At 45.4% G+C, this 24,251-nt stretch overlaps 2 protein-coding genes across 2 annotated transcripts; one reads left to right on the forward strand and one right to left on the reverse strand.

The window, feature by feature from the left end:
* On the forward strand, positions 1-7,227 carry Syce1 (synaptonemal complex central element protein 1). Its single transcript, XM_005064235.3, has 13 exons — positions 1-131; positions 1,478-1,540; positions 2,678-2,737; positions 3,059-3,133; positions 3,637-3,684; positions 3,916-3,970; positions 4,132-4,221; positions 4,416-4,479; positions 5,115-5,181; positions 5,298-5,421; positions 5,485-5,595; positions 5,730-5,817; positions 6,005-7,227. The coding sequence occupies exons 1-13, from the start codon at positions 53-55 to the stop codon at positions 6,068-6,070; spliced, it is 990 nt and encodes a 329-aa protein (XP_005064292.1). The 5' UTR covers positions 1-52; the 3' UTR covers positions 6,071-7,227.
* A 588-nt stretch (positions 7,228-7,815) lies between these two features.
* Positions 7,816-19,081, reverse strand: LOC101843716 (cytochrome P450 2E1-like). The gene is made up of 9 exons (NM_001281329.1): positions 18,886-19,081; positions 17,947-18,106; positions 14,903-15,052; positions 14,419-14,579; positions 13,938-14,114; positions 12,999-13,140; positions 10,380-10,567; positions 9,765-9,906; positions 7,816-8,999 (listed from the first exon to the last, which is right to left on the reverse strand). Exons 1-9 carry the CDS (start codon positions 19,060-19,062, stop codon positions 8,815-8,817), a joined length of 1,482 nt encoding a protein of 493 aa, NP_001268258.1. The 5' UTR covers positions 19,063-19,081; the 3' UTR covers positions 7,816-8,814.
* Between the last annotated feature and the right edge of the window lie 5,170 nt (positions 19,082-24,251).

The following is a 24,251-nucleotide window of genomic DNA, read 5'->3' on the forward strand; positions in this document are numbered from 1 at the left end:
GCAGTGGGTAACAGCTGCTAGGGGGCTGTGGCGCTGAGTGAAGCGGAGCGGCATGGCCACCAGACCTCAGCCGTTGGGCATGGAGCCCGAGGGATCAGCAGACCCACTCCACAGGCCTGAGGGGGCCGGAGGTAGTGGCTGAAGGGAGCCTGGGTTGCCCTGGCGAACTGGTGGGGTGAGGGGGCCTCCTGTCGAGGCCGGAGGAGATCTGGGCGGGTGGGCGCGAACCCGGGGGTGGGCGCGCTGACTGACGAGGCGTGTGCTGCCTTAGAGCATGCTCGCTGCCTCCCTGCGATGCCAGGCCTAGTGTGGGGTTGTTGCAGGGCACGCTCCTCCTGTCACCTTCAGAGCAGGCTTGCACCGGGGCCCTGTGGCACCAGGCCTGAAGTCAGGTGGCCCTACCCGAGCAGAAGTCGCCCTTCGCTGGCCAGAACTTGACGCCATCCCAGCGCCTAGTGTGTGGGTGGCCGGCTCGCCTCTGAACAAAACTACTGTTCTCAAAACTTTTCTGCACAAACGATTTAGTGTCTCTGTATTGGGGCAGTAAAACAGTATTTTTATTGTGATGAACTCAAAAGTCTATACAAAAGCAGAGAGGCAATGGGCTTAGGCCGTGAGCTCCAGCGTGGGTGTTTTTTATTTGTTCGTCAATCTTTTTACCCCATCACCCAGTGCCCCGTTTGATGACTGAGCACCACAGACAGTAGTGCAATTCCTGAATGTCCCATGTGTGTATATAGAGACAAGTATCCCAGAAAAATAACACTCGCTACAGCTATATAATAGCGCCAACAACTCCTTTATCTTAGCAAATATCCCGTTGATTTAAAAAAAATTGCTAATTGTTTTAGTATTTTTTACAATGCATTTATTTGGACCAAAATCTATTTACAGACCATTTTTTTGAAATTAAATAGATGTGTCTCTTAAGACTCTTCTCATTCCTGAGGAGTCTTCCTCCCTCACCCCCTTCCCCTTGATGTTAAAAAAATTCTCTATATAGTTTCCCAGTCTGGATGGTGCCACATGTGCGCTTACTGTGGATCTCTAGCCCTGAATTGTAGCTTAAGGTGGATTTTACCTTGTGATAAGGGCCAGGCTAGACTCAAATTGTTGCTCTTCCTGCCACTTCCTCTTAAGTTCTACGATTATAGGTATATGCCACCACACCTACTACCCCAGTCTTTGTGAACTTGACCTTGCTTTAACAACATCAGCAGCACAAGTGAACAATATAGCACTGCCCTCACCTTGAGTTTTGTGATCCAAATGTGTGGTGCTATTGCATCATGTAGGAAAAGGCTGTCCATGGAGGGGCCCAACTCACTTTTTTGTACTATCCATTTTGGGAGAGGGATCAGCAACTCTGTTCTGGTTAGATCTGTCCTCAGCTAATCTCAGTATCAGCCTAGGTGCTGGATCCATCTCCTGGCCATTTATACTGCTGAGCTTGAAAGTTTGGTTTTTGTCTCCCCAGGGCAGCATGTGACCACGCAGAAAATTGAAGGCTTAATGGAAATGGTGAAGAAGTTGCAGAAAGGTCATGTGTCTCTTTTGCCTATGGGCTTACCCTGAGGTTTGAAGTCAGGCAGATGTAGATTCAACTCCAAGCACCACAATTCACAAAAATAAGAAATGACTTTATTCAGATTAACTTTCTTTAAACTGCGTGTGCGTAGAGAGATAGGTCATCAGTTAAGAGCACCAACTGCTTTTGCAGAGGAGCGGGTTTGTTTCCCGGCACTCATAAGGTGTCTCACAATTATTAGTAAGTTCAGTTCTAGGAGATCTGACGCCCTCTTCTGGTCTCTGCAGGCACCAGGCTCACATGCGGTGGGTATACATATATGCAAGCAAAGCACTCAGGCATAAAATAAAAGTGGATGCTTTTGAACTTAAAATTTAATTTTAAGAAGCATTTAGAGAGAGAGAGAGACATTGTGTGTGTGTGTGTGTGTGTGTGTGTGTGTGTACGTGCACACGTGTGCTGGCACCCAATGGGTCATGCTCACGCACACATACCATGTCAAAGAATGTGCCAGAGTCAGAGGTTAGTTTAAGGGAGTCAGTTCTTTCCTTCTACCAGTGAGTTTGAGGGATCAAACTCGAGATTGTCAGGTTTGGTGGCAAGTGCCCACAGAACTATCTCACTGGCCCCTTAAATTTTAATTTTTGAACTAAAAATGGAGCCCAGTGATTCAGAATTAAAGAAGCATGAGTATATAGAAGGCAAAAATGTTTTCCCAAAACCTTGTCCCAAGTCTCCCTTGACTGCACATCACTTAGTTAGATCCAGGGTCTCCCATAACTCTCCTTCTGCCTTACATGCTGCCACCTTCTACTTGTGTATGGTATTCATCGTGCTTCTCTCCCATTCCTCCTCAGGACGGGCCTTTGCGCTTTGCATCCCCCACTTTACCCCGAGAGCTTGAGGGCCTTCCTTTCTTACAAGACACTTTCTCACATCCGAGAAGCACTTCCTGAGCTTAATTTCTCGTGGCAGTTACCATAGTCTGACTCAGCATCTCTATTGGCCTGTTCCTTGGTCCTCACACTCCAAGTTTGAGGCCATGATGTAACACCTGTACATGTTCAATGCTCAATAGATTCATGGGAATGGAAAGCTTCAGAATCCCAGGCAGTCATATTATCAATGAGTTTCCTTTTTGCCCTGCAGTGGGAAGTCTAGAGCCCCGGATTGAGGTCCTGATTAACCGCATTAATGAGGTTCAGCAAGGTGAGCTCAGTTCTGACTACGATCTAGGAATAGCTACATGATTTTTTCAGGCTAGACCCAGTAAAAAGTGGAAATACAGGTGTCCCTGTTAAGTATCTGTAGTTAATTGCATGAGAGCACAAGTGCAGGACATTTCTGTATGTAATTGCCATAGTCATTGACCAGTGAACACGACCCTGCTGCCACCTGAGCCCAGAAAGGAGGGCCCGGATTTAGAAAGCCTTGTTTCCTGTTTTGTAAAATCTGGACCTCTCTAGGTTTTCTTGGAGACAAATATGAAATGTCATCCTTACCAAACATTTGTCTACTCTTTTGGTAAAGCAAAAAAGAAAGCCAGTGAGGAGCTTGGAGAGGCCCAGACTGTTTGGGATACCCTGCAGAAGGACCTGGATTCATGTAAGTTAACTGAGAGTTACTAGAGGTGCCCAGAATGTCTTAAACGTCTCTCAATGCAGTATTGTAGGCACTTGACAAGGTCAAGATTCTCCTCTTTCCCCAACCTCATATTCTTCTAGTATTCCCAGCTTCTAATAGGAGAGCTCTAGAAATGCCTTTGAGGACACTTCTGCCCCAAGTTCTTTCATCACAGCACCAGCTCTGAATAATTGGAGAGGTCCTTTTAATCATCTTGTCTTACCTGGTCGCGTAGCCCTTTTTGATTGACATCGTTCTTCCCAGTCCTAATGGATGTCCTGCTTGTTCCTCATAGACATCGTTTGTGAATGCTATGGACCCATTGTGTTTACAGGAGTATGGGTACCATAGGGATGGGAACTCACCTCAAAGAAACTACATCTGGGTTAGGGTTACAGCTATACTTTGCCTCTCATATTACTGCCGTTGACATTTCTGTGTTTGGTCCCTAATGCCTGAGCCTGAGCCTTCATCATGTTTTCTAGTACACGAAGAGAAAGTACGTCTGAAGGATATCTTGAACAAAAAGCAAGGTATTCCCATATTTCCCCATATCTAGACTTTGTGATACCCTTCCTAAGCCCATTCTCTCTAGTAGCTAGAACCTTAAGACCTGCTGACCTATGTCCTTCCTATGGCTTTCATCAGACCCAGAAAATGTTAAATTCCAATCAAGTGTCTATAGACTTGACGTGACCTGTTTTGTTCCATCTGGCAAACATGAAGCCTTAGCAAGCACTCAGAGGGCTCTGTTACCCTTACAGAGACTCTGAGGATTATGCGGCTGCAGTGCCAGGAGAAGGAAAGCGAGGCACAAAGGTAAGATACCATGCCTATAGTGGCCTCCTACTAAGTGTTATGTTACCCTCCATATCACCTAGTGTGTTAGACACAGACATGAATAGAGGAACAGAAGTCCCCAACCCTCCCTTTGGAAGAGTCATTCAAAGAACACGACTGAGTGTTGGTTTCCTTCCCAGGAAGCACAGCATGTTACAGGAGTGTAAAGAGAGAATTTCTTTCCTGAACTCTCAGATGGACAAGGAGAAGGAAAAACTAAGACAACTGAGGTAAACCAAAAGGCATGAGGCTTAGCTGGAGATGTGCTGTAGGTACAAGTCCTACCCTAGATGGTCCAGAAGAGCTGGCTAAGCTTAGTTCTGGATGGTCAAGGGGGTGAACGTATTCCCTGTGGAACAGTGGGCATAAACAAAGCTCCTCTGTGGTAGCTCATGGCCTTCATGGCTCTGTGATTGGCTCCTAGGTTGGATTTTGAAGAACAGCTGGAGGCTTTGATGAGCCAGCACAAGGACCTCTTGGAATTTCATGTGAGTCATACTAAGCTGTGCCACCTGTCACACTTTATTCCTGTGTAACCCTTGATGGTCTTGCTGTCACCCTAAATCCAGCCCCTTGTGACCTCTCTTGAGGTGCTTGATGTCCTCACTGCTGGTCTTCCACATTCACCATGTTGTGTGTCCATTCAGTGTTCTGGGGATGCCATGATAGAATCAATGGAATAATCCGTTGACAATACCCACAATGTGTGAGACTGTCCCACACACAGGAGACACATCAGGGAACAGACAACATTCACCCTGGGAGTTCCCTGACTCCAGCAGAAACACAGGCTAATGTCAGAAGGTCAGTCAGGAGGCCATGGAGGAGACACGAGGGGAAGAAACTCCAGTATCTAATGCTGCAGAGAGCGGCTCAAGATTGTAGATTTGCAGATTTTAGGGTTTCAGATACTCTCCCTTGAACCTGTTTTCAGGATTAAGAGGTCTAAGGGGAGGGAATGGCAGGGTCAGTGTCCCCAAGGTGAAGTCATGGCTGGCATTCATCGAAGGAAGTAGGAAGTGAAACTTACTGAGGAAAGAAATGACTACATCTTTTCGTGCTTCTCTGAAGCACAAGGAAGCAGGGAGATCTGGACAGATTTTTTTTTTGTACCACCCCTCAGAAGCCTGAACATCTGGCAAAGGAGACATGTGCTTTGGACAGCAGCAAGGAGCAGCTACTCAAGGAAGGTAAGGTGAGGGCTGGGGGGAGGGGGTGGGGGAGTGGTGGTGGTGGTGGTGGGGTGGGGAGGTGGAGGGTGGGGGATGGGGGTTGCCCTCACCTTCTCATTACTCTCTCTCTGTAGAGAAACTGATCGAGGTAAAGCTGGAGGATGTGAAACATCGGCTGTCTGCTCTGTGTGGGCCTGAGGGGTCTTCCACTCTTACTGAGGGGCTCTTCCTCCGAAGCCATGAGGCAGCTGCAGCAATGTAAGATGCAGGGTGGGGCAGGAAGAGGAAATACCGAGCGCTGAATCCTTTCCCCACTTCCAGGCAGCTGTTCAAGGATGAGAACAAGAAAGCTGAGGAGTTTCTAGAGGCTGCAGCTCAGCAACACCATCAGCTGCTGCAGAGGTGCCAACAGCTACAGCAGAAACGGCAGAGGTGGGCGTGGAGCCCCTGTCTCCTCATTCCTCTCAGGGAGATGAATGATAGCTGCTTCCCCTCTTCTGCCCGTGTGTCTCTGTTCTTTCTCAGCTTTCCTGCATCCATTCTCTTTGCCCACTCTTCCTTAATAGGCTGAAAGAAGAACTGGAAAAGCATGGGGTACAGATCCTTGCTCAAGTTCAGAGTATGCAAGATGAAGCAGACAACTCATGGATGATGGTAAACCCTGGGGCAGAAGGGAAAGAGGATAGTGGCATTCCCCAGAGGATAGTCTGTGGGAAAGGGCATTCCTACTGCAGGAGGCACAGCTAAGGCAAAGGTGTAAATCCATGGTCGCATGGGCACAGAAAGATGGAAGGGGAATGATGTGAACAGGGAAAAATTCCTGGACCTTTCCCTCCCACAGGCCAGTCCCAAGCCCCTAGGAGTCCATGAGGAGAAAGACCAAGAGCACCCACCAAGCAGGACCTAATGCCCTCTTTGACCTGGAAGGCATGCTGACTCCAAACTCATCATATGGGGCCTTTTGAAACAGAAGGGCCATTTTGTATAGTTTGCTTTGTCTGCGTATATGCTGGGTGGAAGAATGGGTGTTGGGGCCAAGCCACTTAAATTTTTGAACCTGGAGATCCTTGGCTCAATTTTGATTCTTGACAAGCTTAGGATCCACACTGCAGGACTTAGTAAATGCTTTCCCCATCTCTTGCTCACCTTTAGTATCTGACACACTCTCTGATTGTGGGTAGAAGGATACAGATCTGGATCTTCTCACAGGATCTGATTCTACCCATAATTTAATTCCTTCCTAGAGGCCTAGGTAGCATTGGCTTAGAAACAAAAGGAAGACACATCACCAGCTCTTACCTCATGCTAGAATCCACCTCATTCTTCAAGAAAAATGAATGTAATTTGAGTCTGTATTGTTCATGAGCAAGACAATGTTGCAGGAACACCCCAAATTAAAAATGCTCATTTATTTGGGGAGCACATAAGTGGGCATACCCTCCCCATCCATCCTTGGTTCTATTGGGTCCTTGTTTGGTTGCCATTTGTTTTGTGGTTTTCTTGACAAGATGCAAATGAAATGTACATTCACCCCAAATAAATAAGGAGACACCAAAGAAAGGTTCTGTCTAATCCAGTTTAGTGAAAATTGTGTTAGTGGGTGATTTACAAGAGCATGCATGATGCAGAAGTGTCTATACCTCTTAATGAAAAGTCCTGCCCCCAGTCAGTCTTTTTCCTCTTGCAGAATGAGGGAGTATTGAATGGAATCCCAGAAGAGTATTTTGTAAGGGTCTCCTGTGGGCCCTGTGACCCTTCCCTTCCATGCAGAACTGAGTGCCAACAGCCCTATTCTCATAGACCTCCATAATTGCTGTGGGGTTCGTTTCATTGCCATGATTTAGGGACAGGGTTTCCTACAGGTTTCCACAGTCACTGTATCTTCAAGATGGGTATGGGCTTACCAAGCCCAGAAGTATGTATACTACAGAGCAATAGTAAATTCCTTAAGGCAAGACTAATTCTCCCAAAAAACTGTATTCCTGTTTTGTTTGTTTTGAGACAGAGTCTCACTGTGTAGTCCTGGTTAGTTTGGAATTTGCTATGTAGACTGGGCTGACATCAAACTCGCAGAGATGTGCCTGCCTCTGCTTCCTGAATGCAGGAATTAAAGATGTGTGCCACCTTTCTTGGTTTGCAACTGTACTTGCCAAGTTAATGCTACTCTCTTGAAAAGACAACCAGACTTGAGCCATCCTAAGCTTCACCACTAAGTGAGTATAGTTAGTGACTCTGTTGACCAGGTGTGTCAACCTCAGATGATGCTACAATTAGAGCTACCCACACTCTCTCTTTTCCCTGTCAATTCAGAATTATCCTAATGGCAATCTCTTAAATTGACACCTCTCTGCCCCAAAGCAAAATTTAAAATTGCCCTCTTCTTCCTTTTTTTCCCTGGAGGTAGTCTTGCCATTGTGGAGTCATGATGACCCAAGTACCTTCAGTGGGGGTTGTGGCATTTGTTAACTTTGGATTTCAGTATTGCTCCAGAGTAGATGATCTGGAAAGTGGGGTCATCCTAAAGCGTCTACATTATATCCTGAGAACCTATGAATATGTTACTCTAATCCATAAGAGAACTGTAGATGGAGATTCTGCTCCACCTGGTCCCACAGTCATTTAGCCCCAAATAAACACACAGAGACTTATATTAATTATTAAACTGTTTGGCCAATAGCTCAGGCTTCTTACTGGCTAGCTCTGTCTTAATTATTTACCCATAAGTATTAATCTATGTATTTCCACGTGGAGAATGCTTCAGTGTCCTATATTCCCAACCACTACATGGCATCTTCTCTGGTGGCTTCTCTTTGCCTTCCTCCTCCCAGAATTATCCTGATCTGGTAGTGCCTCCTATACTTTCTGCCTGGCTACTGGCCAATCAGTGTTTTATTATTCAACCAATAAGAGAAACATATATACAGAAAGACATCCCCCATCAGAGAACTTTGAATATATATTTAAATTCAGGGTCTTGAGATAGGCAGATAACCAGGATCTGTAAGGATTCAGGCATTATGCTGGCCTGCCCTTGTCACCTGGCAGAATGCAGTCAGTACCCTGGTCAGCCCAGGTGCAAAGGAACCCTTTAAAAGAAAGACTTCCATCCACTTATGCTCTCTTTCCTGTCTCCCTTTCCCCTCTCTCTTTCCTACTGTTCCCCTGGGGCAGACAGGACTTTTCCTGTATCCCTCTACTCTTCTGTCCTCTCTTTGTATCTGAGCCTCTTTTCTCTCTCCCACTTCCCTTTCTAATAAAACTTCTCATTTAAGCTCTATCTGCCTGGTGTGTTTGTACCCCTGCCTCGGTCACCCTCACTTGCCATGGAATCCGCCAAGGTTCCTCACGCTTTATTCCTAACAGGATCATCCCACATTCCTCAAGAGAAGTAAGGGACAGACTGACTGAAGATGCTGTACTGTTGGCTATGGAATGGTGTTTACTCACTGGGGAACTTTTATATAGCCAAGGGGACAAGGTCCTCCTCACTAAATCCACAGCTAACATATAATTGAGATTTTATTTATTTTCTGTTTCATTTCATGATAGGAACTCTATATGCTTAGGATTTTTAAAAAACAAAGTCACATTTTTAGGGATAATAATGATGTCTGTGTTGACTTTTCACTTGAGACAGGCAGTTTCCAGGTCTTAGGAGCGGGGAATGACACAAAGTTTAAATTCAGGTGGGACACAGCCAAAACCAATTGTGACAGGATTGAGGTCAATATCCTTTGGGTCAACCAGAGACTTCAGATTAAAATGTTGCAGAATAGCAGTCAAGAGCAGAAACAATTCCATGCGGGCCAGGCCTTCTCCAACACACACACGCTTTCCTAGAAGTAACAACAGTGCTAATGAGGGGTCCTTGCAGAGCAACACTTCTAACACTGAGGTATTGAAAGTGTGGGAGGAGGCTTTAGGCAAACCACCTAAAACGATTCATTGTCTATGCCCATTGGTCCCTGAACACTAGTCGTCATATGTCAGAGAACAAGGGTGGCAGTGACTCAGGGACCAGCTTCCAACACCACTCATTCAGAATTCTGCTACATAAGCAAGTGGTAGTTTAGGGAAATGGACCCAAAGCTTCTTTGCCATAATTTCAGGAAGATGGGACAGGTGAAACCTGTGCAAACATAGGTGGTTAAAATTATCAAACTGGCTGTGGGATCTCCCTTTACTGGATTCCTAGGTAGGCCCTGAGATGGGACCATCTGGCAGGTACAGATGCTTGCTAAGAGTCCAGGGAGCTAAAGAATAGAGCTTAGCAATTCTTATGAAAATTTATGAAGAAGTAGGTAATATAGTTTTGAGAGCTTTTTACTGCATCTGGCTAAAGTAGAAACAACAATTAACTAGAAAAAATGTTCACTGATAAAATCATCAACCCCAAACATCTTATTTCCAGGACTTCTGGTGAAATATGACATCTGACTTCTTAGAACAAGGAGGAACGTATTTGGGTTATGTGTTACAAGGGCATAGTGAGGTTGGGATGGCAGTCCTCTTCTAGGACAGGGCAAGAGCACATGGGAAGTAGACACAGGATTGGAGAAGACAATTTCCCGGGGATGGTGTGACCCCTGAACTCCGCTTACCTGCAGAAAATGCCTTGAAATGGTCACTGTACTTGAACTTCCCATTTTCATTTAGAAAATGTTCAGGTTTAAATTTCTCTGGATCTGGAAACTCTTGACTGTCATATAAAAGGGAATCCAGGGTTGGAATCACAACTGTACCCTGGAAGAAATAGAAGTTTCTATCAGTTAACAAAACATAGGCTTCACCTGGAAGACCCTAGTGAAGAGGGCTGTTGGAATTTTACATTATGCAGGAGAACATATTTTTATTTGCAGTGTTATTTAAAGACTACACACAAAAGAGCTAGGGATCAGGTCTAAATGAACAGGAAGGCCCCATATCTTTTGTAAGGTGGGGTTCAGGCTGGGTTGCTGCTGCCATGGGATTTCAGTGTTAGAATGTTCTACAAGTCCTATGGACCAGTTGAGACATTTTCCATGATTCCTTCCATTTCTTTGGTCATAGGGTTATTGGGGTTGACTAAGTGTTCTTCAGGGCAAGAATGCTGACTTGATTTTCACATCCAGCTGCATATGCTGGTAAAAGTGCCCTTGAGTCCCAATCCTGAAGGGTAACCTAGATGAAAAACTAACAGGCAATGCCCATGGAGGGCTCTCTAGCTCGTGCCTCACCTTGGGGATGACATATCCTCGGAACATGGTATCTCGGGTTGCTTCATGGGGCAGGTTGGAGGGGATAAGACTGATGAATCTCTGAATCTCATGCACAACAGCATCCATGTATGGCATCTCCAGCCTGTCTTTGAAAACAGGGACACGACTTGGCCCAATAACCCTGTCAATTTCTTCATGAAGTTTCTCTGCCAAGATATGAATGAGATCAATTTAAAGGGTTAATTTCAGAATTGATGTTCACCTACTACCCATCTATATATCTATATATCTATATATAATTCCACCAACCTGCTCACCTATCTGTCCATGTAACCCACCCACTTTCCCATTCATCTATCTATTGTTCCCATTCATCTACCTATTGACTTACCCACCTCTCTACACTCTCACTTACCTACTCATCCATCTACCCAACTATCCCCTGGTCCCACACAGATATCTAATTATCCTTCTTTCCACCTGCCAAACTACCCATTGCATGCTTATAGAGCACCTTAAACTGAATTAATAATCCCCAGGTACTTTGGATTATCACTGAAAGCTAAGATCTATGATATTATTCACAGTTGAAGTTTCGGCATCCATTGCCATAGCTAGTGGTAGTTTTTCCAATTCTCTTCAAATCAGGAATAGAGATAACAAAAGGGTCTTGGTCATTTCTTCTTAAAGGGAAATCTTTGCATCATCATCCTAGAATGGCTTACTATTATGATAAATAGGAAGAGGGTTACAGACTAGAATACAATTCTTGAAATCTAAAAGTCCCTGTGATTATGACAGAGGTAATAGCAGTCTTTGCCAAGTTCCTTAGTTTTTCTGTGTTTGGAATTCACTATGGGACTCTGGAATATGTAGTGATATTAAGTAAAGCCCTTATGTCTGTTTTTTAAAATGAAATGTATAGTTAAAGCCTTGGTGTCTGGCTTTGAGAACAATGCTTCAGCAAAGCCTTTGCTATGTTTAGGCAAATCAGTAGAGGCTGGGAATTTGTTTTGCGACTGTTTAAACATTGAAAAATTGTTTATCTGGAGAGTCTGCACTTGGTGATATGTGAGAGTTTGTAGCTACACTGACCTTGGTTCTAAGACACTCCTGGAAGACCCAGAGTTCTTACATTTGATTATTGCTTGACATAGTCGAAAGAGACTGAGATTTGTGTGGATTGTCTGTTTTCATGGACAGCAAGAACAAGATGATTTTGGTAGTTGGAACCTTTCCCAGAACCAATTAGCCTTGTAATTGTTTGAACAAAGTAACTGGAGTGAGTTAGCCAGGTGTAAGTATTTTCCAAGAAGGCGGTACCCCTCTGCTCTTTGGAGCAATGAAGACTTAACATCTTGATGAGTTTCTGTCTCTACTGTGGCACCTAAGACTCAACATCAAACAACAATAATATGTGGAGTGAAAAAAGCAATTGGCATTAAGTTGTGTATGGTATGGTGTAATATTAAGGCATGTATAAAAACAATGAGCTATGCGTTGGTATTTCATTATTATTAAATGTCCAAGTCACATGGAAATGCTACACAGTGGCCTCGAAATATCACCATATCTGGGGAGTGAGGCAGGGAAGTGTCAGTTAGCTGGGCTCTGGCTAGCCATATAATGTTCCATTTTTAAGAGCTCCCAAACAAACAGAACAAAATATTAATAGATCTTCAGTTTGATAATGGATATATGGGTGCCTACCATATTTGCTTTCTCTTTGTCTATATTAGAAATTCATTAAATTAATAATTTAAGACATTTTGTAGTTCATGGTTCCCTAGTACAGTAGTCAAAGTTCTAGGTACTGTAATTTGTATATTTTCCTCCCTGGACTTTAGCCATTTTCAGTTTTTATTTTTCTGTGTGATGTGAAGGCATTGCTGACAAGAAGGCTGGAGCCTGAATCTTGTCCCTGGACTGGCAGATACATAACCACTTTCTTAGAAAGCATTGCTTTGTACGCAGTAGCTGCCCAGATCTATGACCATCTTGGAGAATGGCAGGGTTTCAGGCCTTTGAGTACCTTCATCTTAGGTTGTAATCCCCCTCAATTCATCTACTAAAGGTGATCCCCATCAACTTACATGTAGGGATCATCACACTGCCTCTAACTGGCAAGTGTATGTATAACCCCCTGGATACTGGATCAAAGCCCCCATGCCTGCTTCAGGTACAGAATTCCTCCTGCCTTAAAGAGGAAGTGAAGTGGATTTGGGGCAGCCTTGATTGCTTTTCTCTCAATCTCCATTCAGAGTCCCTTGGAGTAAGATGCTCTGGGATGACCCCAGCCTGGCCCCCTATCCCTGTCTCAGCCAATCAACCCAAAAAGTCTTTGTCAGGGGAAACTGGAACATTATTTTCTCATCATAAATAAGTCATTTACAGAGCAGAGCACAGACTCATTCCCCTCTCCATTACATCACTGGGCTACAGGCATCCCAGTAGAGTGTGTGTGGGAACAGCCAGTCTTTAGGATACTTGGCCCTGGCACATAACGTCATTCAGTGATCCAGAGCCCTGAAAAGGTCAGGAAGCAGCCACAGCACAACAGTTGAAGCCTGACTTGCACAGGGTGATCCTGACAGGCTCAGTTGTGCCACATAGGAGTTCAGCTTCTCATTCATGTACCTTCAACCTCTGGGTATTTCATGAGAATCAGGAGCCCGTATCTCAGGGTTGTGCTGGTGGTTTCTGTCCCCGCAAAGAACAGGTCAGCCAAAGTCACAGAAATATTTTCCATTGTGTACATGGGTTCTTGGCTGTCTTTTTCCTGTGAAGTTGGAGACAGATAGGGGCCTGGTGAGACAGATCTCTTTAGGTGTGAGAAGGTGATGCCCACTGATCTTCAGCAGGGAGGGACCAGGTTATGTCAGACTCTCCTTGTGCCACCAGGAAGCAGCCCTCTCTACCTCATGACTGGGAAAGCCGAGGCTCCCAGAAAACAGGCTAAGCACAGGAAAGGTTTCTTACCCAGGTCACAGGGTGTTGGCCTGCTCATCAGTGCCAGAGTTGTCTGATAATGACAATGGCCTTCTAAGCTGCAGGGGCTAGCTCCAGCCTCTTTTCAGGCTCAAGGCTGAGCCTTTGGATCAAGACAAGGGAGAGGCTGAACTAAAAGTAAGGATTCTTAAATGGAAATTATCTAGAGGAAATCAGTGTAAGATATTACATGTTTTCAAGCCATTACAAAAATGAAGTAAGGTAGCAATCTAAGTGGTCCCAGAGGCTGTAGGAATATGAAAGTGGGGAGACCTAGCCCTCTGAAAGCTAAACAAAATTTGGTAATAATACCGAAAGGGATGCTGAAGTTTTTTCTCAGACAAGACCAGATTATCCAAAGGGTTGCAGTTCATCTTGGTTCGGAGGGAGCTGAACAGAGGGACTTTGCCTCCAAAAGAGACCAGAGAAGAGATTGGTGTTCATGCTGAAGCCAAGCATGTTTATGAAAAACCATGAACATCAAAATGCAGCCATCGTGCTCAGTCTGAACACCAGCAAATTGGCCATAATGTGAGAACTGTATGCATGCACTCTGCCCCACCCCAGCAAGTCCATCTTGTCCATTACCTTCTCCATTTCTATAAGCAAACAGTCAGTCACATCCCGAGGGCAGCTGGAGTCCAGTGACTGGAGGTGTTCCTTGGCTTTTGCAAGTGTGTACTGTCTTATTTCAGATGCATTTTTCATTATTTTTCTATGGCTTCCAGGTAGGTATCGTAGATAATTCTCAAAGTTATTGTAAGCCTAAGGAGACCAAAAACTATGTAACTGGTAGAACCTCCAAACAATGAGTTTATGGTTGTCTTTATCATACTATTTAGGATATTGGGTCCAACTGTCTTTTGGGGATAGTGTGGATAGGAACTCATACATGCAAGTAGACACAGGTACTGATGTGAGAAGTACTGAGTCAACCCAGTCAAATACCCTCCCGTATTCTCCTGTTCTTTGCTTTCCTAGGCCTGTCTCTCCCACACAACCTGGATTTTTCTTCTCCTAATGTAAACAATGCAACCGAAGGTTCATGGAAGAGGAGGAGCACTGTCACCTGGATCCAGGGAGTACTTAGCAGGTAGAAGTTTTCATTGAACAAACTCATGAGCCTCAGACACGTCTTGTCATTGTAATCAAAACGTTTGTGAAAGAGGATGTCCGAAATGACATTGAAGGGTGCACAGCCAACCAGAAAGGTGGGGTCAAAAGGCTGACCTGGAAAACAGGTAGAGTGTGAGCACCTCAGGGTGGCCTTCCCTAGCCAACTCAGTGTCCCGTGAGTTCTCATGGAGGACATAGTGAATTTCTGAGCCCCCAAGTGTCTTTATTTTTTAATGCTATCTAGGGTACAGCAGTTACACCTGGCAGCTACTCTTGCTCTTCTGGAAGAAGAACTGGGACTCAAATTGAGAAGGCAGTGCCTGGGGATCAACTTGACCTTTCCTTCCCTAGGGTTCCCTTAGCTGCCAACTGCCTCCAGGTTGTTCAGTGTCCTTGGGAATCTAACCATGATCCCTTCAGACTGCTGAGATACGAACCATTGGTCTTCTTGAGCTCCTCCATCAGGAAGTGTGCCTCCCTCTGGATGCGGGCCTCATTACCCTGTTTCCCCATCCCATAGTCACGGAGGATGCTTAGGGAAAACCGTCGAACGTCCTTCCATGTGGGTCCATTATTGAAAATAATCCCTAAGAAAAAGGGACCAATAGGGGTTACTCCAAATACTCAGTTCTTGGAGAAGTACGGGAGGAGGGGCAATGGTCTTGGGTCCTGCCTGGGTGAGATGTGCAGGTGCAGAAGAAACACAGAGAAGGGAACAGAAGGCCGCGCTTCATAGTTGCTTCCCTTGGCACCAGTTCATTTCCTTTGGTTTCATACTTTGCTCTGAACCTTTACCATGCTGAATAAATTGTAGGCAGCCACTTCAAAAGAGGAACGTCTTCTTTTCTGCCTAGTGACAGAGATCTTAGCAGCATTTCTGAGCTCATGGGTTTTAACCTTCGCATTACAAACACTTCAACGCACAGCTTTCTGGTTCCAAAGCAACATCCTTTACTAAAATCTAAAGGTCACAGGACTTCCCATTTTGAGGAAATTAAGATATAAAGACTGAGTACTATCCCTTCTCAATGAAATGTTGCGGAGTACTTTCCCCTCAAACAAAATGTATTGTTTCTCCTCCTGGAACATGACCTGATGTCCCCATGTAATACTGGGAATCGACAAATCTGAAACTAATTTTTCTTTTCTTCCATCTCCAGATCAGCTAAATTATGTGAGCATTTTCCATCCCTTGGATCTGAATCTAAGTCATCTTGACTGATGGCTTGTTATTTGTTGCTTGAAGATCCTGGATCCCCTTGCAAGCAGTTCAAAGTATCCAGGGCCAGCTCCACCTGACTTCTGCTTAGCAAAGTCCTTCTGGCCTCTTTACACTCCAGAAGTCCTTCCTCTTTCTTTACCCCCTTCTTTTCTTACTTTTCCCATCATCACTTCTTCAATAAATAATGTTTTGATACCTACCATGTCTAAGGCACCATCTAGGCTCAGAGCATTCTGAGACAAACAATAATGATTTATATCTACATGGGGTGCAGTGCTTGCTTGCCTCTCATAATCTCTCCCATACTAACTTCCTGATCCTATGTGAGATGGCCTGGTGACCCTGCAGAACATGTGGAAGTCCTCAGGGGACATATGCTTACTATGGTGCTAAAGAACTTCCTAGAGCAAGAGATGGCCAGCCTGGGAGGGGAAAGAGAAGTGTGCGATATGAGCTAAGAGCTGTGGGTCAGACTCATGATTTCAGTTTTTTTTTACTTTTTTCTTTTTTTAATCTTTAAATTAGAAATAAGCTTGCTTCACATGTCAATCCCACCTCCCTCACCCTCTCCTCCTCCCCCACCACCCCCAACATCCCAGCCCCTCACCCAATCTCCACTTCGCTCCCCAGGGAGGTTGAGGCCCACCATGGGGGATCTCCAAAGTCTGTCATACCATCTGGGGCATGGCCTAGACATCCCTCGATGTGGAATGGGCTCCCAAAGTCCATTTGTAGGCCAGGGATAAATACTGATCTACTCCCCAAGATGATTTCCGTTTTATCCTGAAGGTTAGAGGAGTGTCCTAATGGCTGAGAGAGTGATAGCCTACCACTGCAGTAAGGGGGCCTTTCTCTAGGTTGACTGTCCAGGTGGGACCATGTTTTCTCTATATTTACTCAAATGATGCATACAGTTATTTTGGCACATTGGCACATACCTGTTTTTAATTTTAATGTTATTATAACAAACATTCACATAAAGAACATTGGCAACTCAAGGTCATCCCTTACCTAAGGTCCCACTGATTTTACATGCCACTCTGGTCTGTGTGGGATGCATAAAAACAGGATTTTGGGGTTTCCAGACAGAGGCAGCAAATGCCTTTTGAATCTAGCTGTAGAGATGCAGATCCTAATTGCACTGGTTCATTGTCTGAGGTGGGCCAGAGCACAGGTAAGGGTCCTGCATAAAGGGTTGTGCTCTTCCCAGCAGGTCCTTGTCACTTTGCTTGGTACCTCTTCAGTAACTCCCATAGCAAGGACAAGGACTGAGATAGTTAATTCTGTTTGTACAGAAAGTCCCAGTACTGATTAGGGAACAAACATCAAATGCTACTGCTTGAGGGGAAGTAGTTTTGGAAACATAGGCTGGGAAACCAAGCTAGACACCAGGGTGAGACCTAAAGCTCAAGGTACTTTGATGTGGAATCCCACACAAAAGGAAAAAGCTTCGTAGAAATTTATCACCAGAGCTGACTCAGGTACAATCATGACACCTTTCTTTCATCTGCTTTGGGATACCTGGTTACAAAGAGGAAGCAAAAAGGTTCAGACAAAGCTGGGCAAGCAGGTGGCACCAGTGAGCTGAAGCATCCTTAGTTCTAGGTGCTCACACTCAATAGAAGGTAGAGCCGTGAAAACAGCGTGCATGCTGGACTTCTCTGTTGCAGGAGGGAACAGGTGAGCAAGATTCAGAGTAGCACTGTTCTCTCTCTCTCTCTCTCTCTCTCTCTCTCTCTCTCTCTCTCTCTCTCTCTCTCTCTCTCTCTCTCTCTCTCTCTCTCTCCATACCACCATCTATAATAGAGGAAAGCAAAGCCCTAAACTGGTCCATCCCTGCAAACAGAGTACCAGACAGGTTTAGGTACTTGGGTGTATGGAACCATCTATACCTTAGTTGACAGTTAAGGCTGTGTGCAAAGAGTTCCAAGAAGTGCAGAAAAAACACGAGACACCGAAGATGGATGGATCCTTTGGGGGAAGACTTCCTGGGTTCAGAAACAGCCTCTCTACTTTTCTCTGTGAGTTGCTATGGTGAGGGTGGGGGCCTGAAGGTACTCTCATGGGGCTTACAGTGCCTGCTCATCACAAGTCTCAAAGCAACTTTCATGCAGGCACAAGTCATCACCCAAGTCTTTGCCTTTCTGTCTTCATTCTATTACTGCCACTACAGTTTGTTAATATTTGGGGGATCAAATGATATGTACATCACTCTCCCTGTTAGTTTGCCCCCTCCAATGGCCCAAGAAGCCAACTCACCCTTGTTCATATACTCTTGGAACACAGGAATGTCCCCTCGGCCAGAGAACTCATTCTTGTGGTTCAGTAGTACCTCCTTGACAGCCTTGTAGCCATGCAGGACCACGATACGCTTTGAGCCCAGGTGCAGTGTGAATACTGGCCCGAAGCGCTCTGCCAGCTGCAGGGAACGATGCACAGAGTGGACCATAAGGCAGGCAGGAGTCAGCCCGCTCCAGACTGCCCTCATTCATTCCATGTTATTATTCCTGCTATTCACAGAGAGTTAGAGGGACTTGGGGGAAAGGCTGTTTTTGTTCAGTCTGATGTGGGAAGACTCCACCTAAAGTTACTGGATTTGCAGGGCCCTTCCCTCCATCTAGACACAATTTTCTCCTCTGTGGCTGTTTAACCAATGCCAACATTAACCACCTTCTCGTTTGTTCCCAAAACTGAGGCTCTACATGCCAGGACACTGCCAGCTGACTGGAATCAATGCTCCTGAAGCCTGTAGATTCCTTGCCATGGGCAAGGGCAACCTGTAACACAGATACCAAGTGCCGACTCCATGCCTGGTTAGCCCATGCAATGTTCACAGAATTAGCAAAAGGCAAATGCTATTATTTTGGTGAATCACAATTGGCTCAATATTTCCATTTCCCTCTTTAGTCTGTTCTTTGACATAGGCTGACACAAGATAGGGTACACCTGTTGTATCACAGTTGACACATAATGATACCAGCAACATCAGTATCTCTTAATAACTCCAACTGTACACGGCCTCTGGGCCTGCATGGCACTACTCACTGTGAGTACTCCATGCCCAAGCTGAACTGGACTGTAAAATAAATGTAATGCAAATATCACGGTAGTCTGTCATCAGATAGCAACTGACAGGTTAATATATACACATAGTATCTAATCTCTAACTTGTTTTCTTGATGCAGTAATTTCTCTCACCTTGGTGAGGGACTTGGGGATATTCTTCAAATCCAGCTGGAAAATGTTTCCCAAGATAGGAAGTGGGAAGGGTCCTGGGGGCAGGTTCCAACTGCTGTAGATCTGCTTCCAGATGGATACAATCAGGAGGGTGGCCACCCATACCAGCAAGGCAATGGTGACACCAAAAACAGCCATGGTGCTTCTGGGCTCTGACTGTAAACTTGTGGAAATTTCCTGAGGAAAACCAAAGATTTTATAGTATGTCATTGAGAAGGAGGGTGGCTCATCAGCCAATAGCACACTCTTCTTCCTTGGCCTAAGATACTGGTTTATTATTAGCTGCACTTGGCCATCATTTCAAAGGCTGAACCTTGTAGCTATTGCCTCTTAAAAGTTGCATGATCTGACATGGAGGAGGCTGGGCTCTGTCAACACTCTGGTTGCTGGCACCTGCCACAGTGCTGGTAAGTGCATGCAAGGACACCTCACCAACCCATAGGCCAGTCCTGGGGGTGGGAGGCTGTCCTCCCAGTCAGCACTGATCAGCACAGTGAGCATGGATTTAGATCATGTTTTGTTTGCTGGAGAAATGCTTTTGCAAGGCAGTACCAACCGTGTACTGCCCATTCCAGGCCAAATGCCAGCACCAGGCTACAAACACTTAACTTCTGATCTGGCACTGCTGCGCTCTTGGACCACCACCTGGAAATTGAGGGCAGAGCAGGGAATCTCTACTTCTGAATTCCATTTCACATTGTCAAATCAACTAGAAGATTCAGTGGAGGCAAAAAAGACCCCCAAAAACCACCACCACCACCAACAACAAAAAACCAAACCCCAGCAGTAAGTAAAGTTAAACATGCAAGACAAATGTGCCACTGACTTCAAAAGTCCCACTCATTTATAATGGAAAATGTTTTTTAAAACCATCTGCCAAATTCTGAAAAAAAGTTAGGGCTTTTATTGGATTTGTGTCATCAATGGATTAAATTTGGAAGAAGTTGTATTTATAAAATATCTTGTGTCTGTTCACTCAGGAGCACACACAGGAGAACTATTCCACAGTTCTCTGCATCGTAAGATGTCAACACATGTTGTGTACTGATTACTTCTTTCATATAGTCTCACATTCACATTTCTCTTATGTCTTCTAGGTATTTTATGGACCTTTGTGCATTTTAAAAACGAAGAGATCATTTTTCACTTAGTCTTCTAACTGTTAACACAGAAAAGATCTTAGTTAAAGCATCATTATTTTGTATTTTTCTGTAAGCTGTGTATCTTTGGATGAATTAATAAATATGACAGTAGATCTTAGTTATGGATTTTGAGTTATTTTAAACCTCATGGTGCTTTCACCTATGTAAAATGATACTGTTTCATTACTTTCCTGGGGGGTGTGGATTTCGGGGTCATGGAGAAAGCTGGTGCCAGGGACTCTCCCAGAAATCCACAAGGATGAGCCCAGCTAATTGTGGAGAGGGTGCTTGAACTGGCTATCTCCTGTAATCAGACTGGTGACTACCCTAATTGTTATCAGAGAGTCTTCATCCAGTGATGGAAACAGATGCAGAGATCCACACCCAAGCACTGGGCCAAGCTCCAGACATCCTGTGGAAGAGGGGAGGAAGGTCATCACAAGGGAACCCATAAAAACAAATAACCTGGGCTCATAGGAGCTCACAGACTCTGGACTGACAGCTAGGGAGTCTGCATGGGGCCCACCTAGGCCCTCTACATACTTGTGACAGTTGTGTAGCTTGGTCTATTTCTGGGACTCCTAGTAGTGGGATCAGGGCCTATCCCTAACCCTTGAGCTTGCTTTTGGGAACCTATTCCTCATACTGGGTTGTCTTGCCCTGCCTTAATACAAAGGGAGGATCTTAGTCCTACCTCAACTTGATTATTCCATGGTGAAGACAGTGAGGAGTAGACTGAGGGTGGAGGTCTGCTCACCACCTGGGGCCATGTGATGTCCAGGCCTGGCTGCTGCCAAGGGCCGTGTCTGGGTCCCTGGCTCCACAGTAGCCAGGGTCTGTGTTGGTGTCCGTGGCTCCTGTTGCCATTGAGTGTCATGTTGAATCCAATGGTCTGAACTTCTCCTGGGGTTGTGTTTGGGTCTAGGGACCACATTGCCATCTGGGTGGCATGTCAACTGGGGCCATGGTGACAATGGCCCCAGGAGAGATGGCCTCACCCCTCAGGCACAGGCAAGGGTGAACTGACTCTGAGGGCATGGATTAAGGGAGCTGACTCTGCCCCCTCACCTGAAGTGGGTGGCTGAGAGACCCAGACTGACCAGCCTAGATACCATCCAGGTCCACAGCTCGGTCTTGGGTTACCCACCATAGCATATACCCAGTCTAGAACCTACTGGAGCTTGTGAAGGGACTGGTCCTGTGGAATAATACCTGTAGGATATCCAAGACTCAGGGCAGCCACAGGATATCCCATAGGAGTTCCGGTGAGAATCCAGTGAGGATGGTGTACCAGAAACCAGAGGCCTTGCAATGAACTTTAGTTAGTAGAGCCGATAGGACAAAAGTGTGTACTGTATGACACACGAAGGCTCCCAGTGCCACCAGGACGAATGAAGAGATGTTGGAGAGGCAGGACATAAGGAGAAGCAAAGAGGTTTCCTATTCTTGTTTTTTGTTCTTGATTAGTTTTGCTTGCTTGCTTACTTTGTTTTGTTTTCTTTTGTGCATAGGGGATGTTACAGAGGTGAGGGGAGGATCTGGGAGGACTGGGAGGTGAGCAGAATTGGGGTGCATGATCTGAAACTCTCAAAGAGTTAATAAAGAAGTTGAATTAAAAAAGAAAATGTGGTACATTTACCCAATGGAGTATTAACCAGATATTAAAAACAATGACATGGGCAGGGCTCCATTGGCAGGGGCAAATGCCAGGCCCTGCCAGCTGACCAACCCAACTACTGCCTGGGTCCAGATCCAGCACTTTGAATTGGTCCATACCAACATATACTCTGTCTATGACCTGCTGGACTGTGTGAAGGAACCAGTCGTGCAGAACCAGAGTCATGGGACCACCATGGTGCTGAGCAGCAGCAGGATATCATCTCGGCAATGGTCCAGTATTGATAGCATGTCAGAACCCAGAAACCTTGAACTACACCAATGATTAATTGCAATAGCTATTTGCAAAAATTATTTATGTTGTATGACACACTGCAGTTTCCAGTGTCACTATGAAGAATGGATATGTGACGGAAAGGTGGTAAAGATGGAGGAACAGAGTGGTGCATGAGGTGTAGGGAGAGGAGGAACTAGAGATAGGACAGTATCTTAGGTGAGAGAGAGGGATGAGGTCAATGGAGGAACATGTAGTTGCCCAGTACGGTGGGTGGGAAGGGCGGTGTGTAGCAGCCTGGAGCTTTTGAAGAAGCAGCTACTGAACAAGCTACCTAATTACACAATTGCCCTGTCTCTGATCTATGATAGGGTGTCCAAGATGAAGAGTGGTTCATTTTCTGTATTGAACCTCCTCAAAAGACTTCCATGGTTTGTACTTCCCCCAGAGGCCATGTTGCCCATAGTCTGTGCTGCTGGTCCAGGCTGTGGTGAAGCCAGAGGCCCATGTGAATGTCCGTGGTCTGTACCACCACCTGAAGTCACATAAATGTCCTGTAGATGGATTTTTCTTTGGGCCACCAGCTCACCAAAAATGTCATGGAGACTTATTACTAATTATGAAAGCTTGGCCTTAGCTTAGGCTTATTTTTAACCAGCTCTTATAACTTAAATTAACCAGTATTTCTTAGTCTAAGATCTTCTATGTGCTTGTTACCTCATCTCCATTATGCCTATCCTGGTTATTCCGTGTCTGGCTGAGGACCCTGCCTTTTTTCCTCCCAGACTCTCTCTCTGTCCAGAAGTCTCACCTATAACTCCTGCCTAGCTATTGGCCATTTAGCTCTTTATTAAACCAATCACAGCGACACATTATCACACAGTATAAAGGAATAATTCCCAACAATGTCCATGATCTGTGCTGCTCCAAAGACCATGTTTGGGTCCATGATTCTATTGCAGCTGTTGATGCCTCTGGCCTGTGTTACCACCTAAGACCACTCAGATGTCGGTGGTCTGTGCCACCTCCTGAAGCCATGTGGATATGGGTGGCCTGTGAAACCACCTGAGGCCATGTTGATATCTCTAGTCTGCCACTTTACATCATGTTGATGTTCAGGGGCTGGGTTGCTGCCAGCATCCATATTGGTATCCATGCTCATGTTACCCCTGAAGGCTAGACAGTATCTGTGATCATACTTAGGCACAGGGTCATGCTGATGTCCATGGTCTGTACTTCCACCAGAGACCAAATGCAGGACTTTGGCAATGCTGATGCTGGAGAGCATGTGGATGTTCCAGGTCCCTGCTGTTGCCAGAAGGATAAGGAAGCTACTTTTGCAGGGGTATCGGTGACTCCAGACACATAAGTGAGAAAGAACCCAAGTCCTCCCAAAAGAAATGGTCTGGAAAGTAAGCCTTCAAAGAGAACTCTTAAAACTTGTGATAAGCATGCAGAAGTGTAGCTCTCCACAGCTGACAGTTTCTGGTGGGGACGTGGGTAGAGAGGGACTCAGTTGTTTTTTTTAAGGGGCTGGCTGCTGAGTGTTTGGCCATGCTCCAGTGAGTATGTGGACAACTCAAATTGGAATTTTTTTCTTCTTTTTTTTGGGGGGAATGTTATAAGGGTAGGGGAGTGGACATGGGAGGACTGGGAAATGAGCATTATGGGATGCATGATGTGAAATTCTCAATAAAAATATTATGTTGTAAAAAAACCAGGATTTTAGATATGGATCAGGATAGTGCCAGTCTGCACTTCCACAGATAGAGAGTCTGGGAAACAGGAAAGAACCTAAAAGATATGCATATATGCATAGTACCCAAGAGAAGAGGATGGAGACAAGATCCTCTGAATGGATGGGGAACAGGGCGAGGGGGGGGTAGTGGGACCTGGGAAGAATAGAGGGGGTAAAGAGGAAGGGAGTTGGTCATGGGGGAACAGGAAGTTGAGGGGTGGGGGTAGAATAGGGGGAAGAGGGAATCATAGGATCGAAGACAGATCAGGCACCAGAGTGACCTCGAGTGATCTAAAGGTATAACATCAATTGGCAAGCTGAGCAATAGTGGAAGGACCACCTCGAATGCCCATTCCTGATAATGAACTTGATGTCTATAACTATCCGGGAGCCTTCATCCTGGGACTGATGGAAGCAGAGGCAAACACACAACTAAGCACTGAACTGAACCCAAGGAACCCAGTGACAGAGAGGAATGATGAGCAAATTGGCAAAGAATGGGCTGGCAAAACCAGCAGAGACAGCTGATCTGGACAGGGGAGTGCTCTTGGACCCC

Source organism: Mesocricetus auratus, unplaced genomic scaffold (genome assembly GCF_017639785.1).
Source record: "Mesocricetus auratus isolate SY011 unplaced genomic scaffold, BCM_Maur_2.0 Super-Scaffold_4256, whole genome shotgun sequence".
In the NCBI taxonomy this organism is placed as follows: Eukaryota; Metazoa; Chordata; class Mammalia; order Rodentia; family Cricetidae; genus Mesocricetus; species Mesocricetus auratus.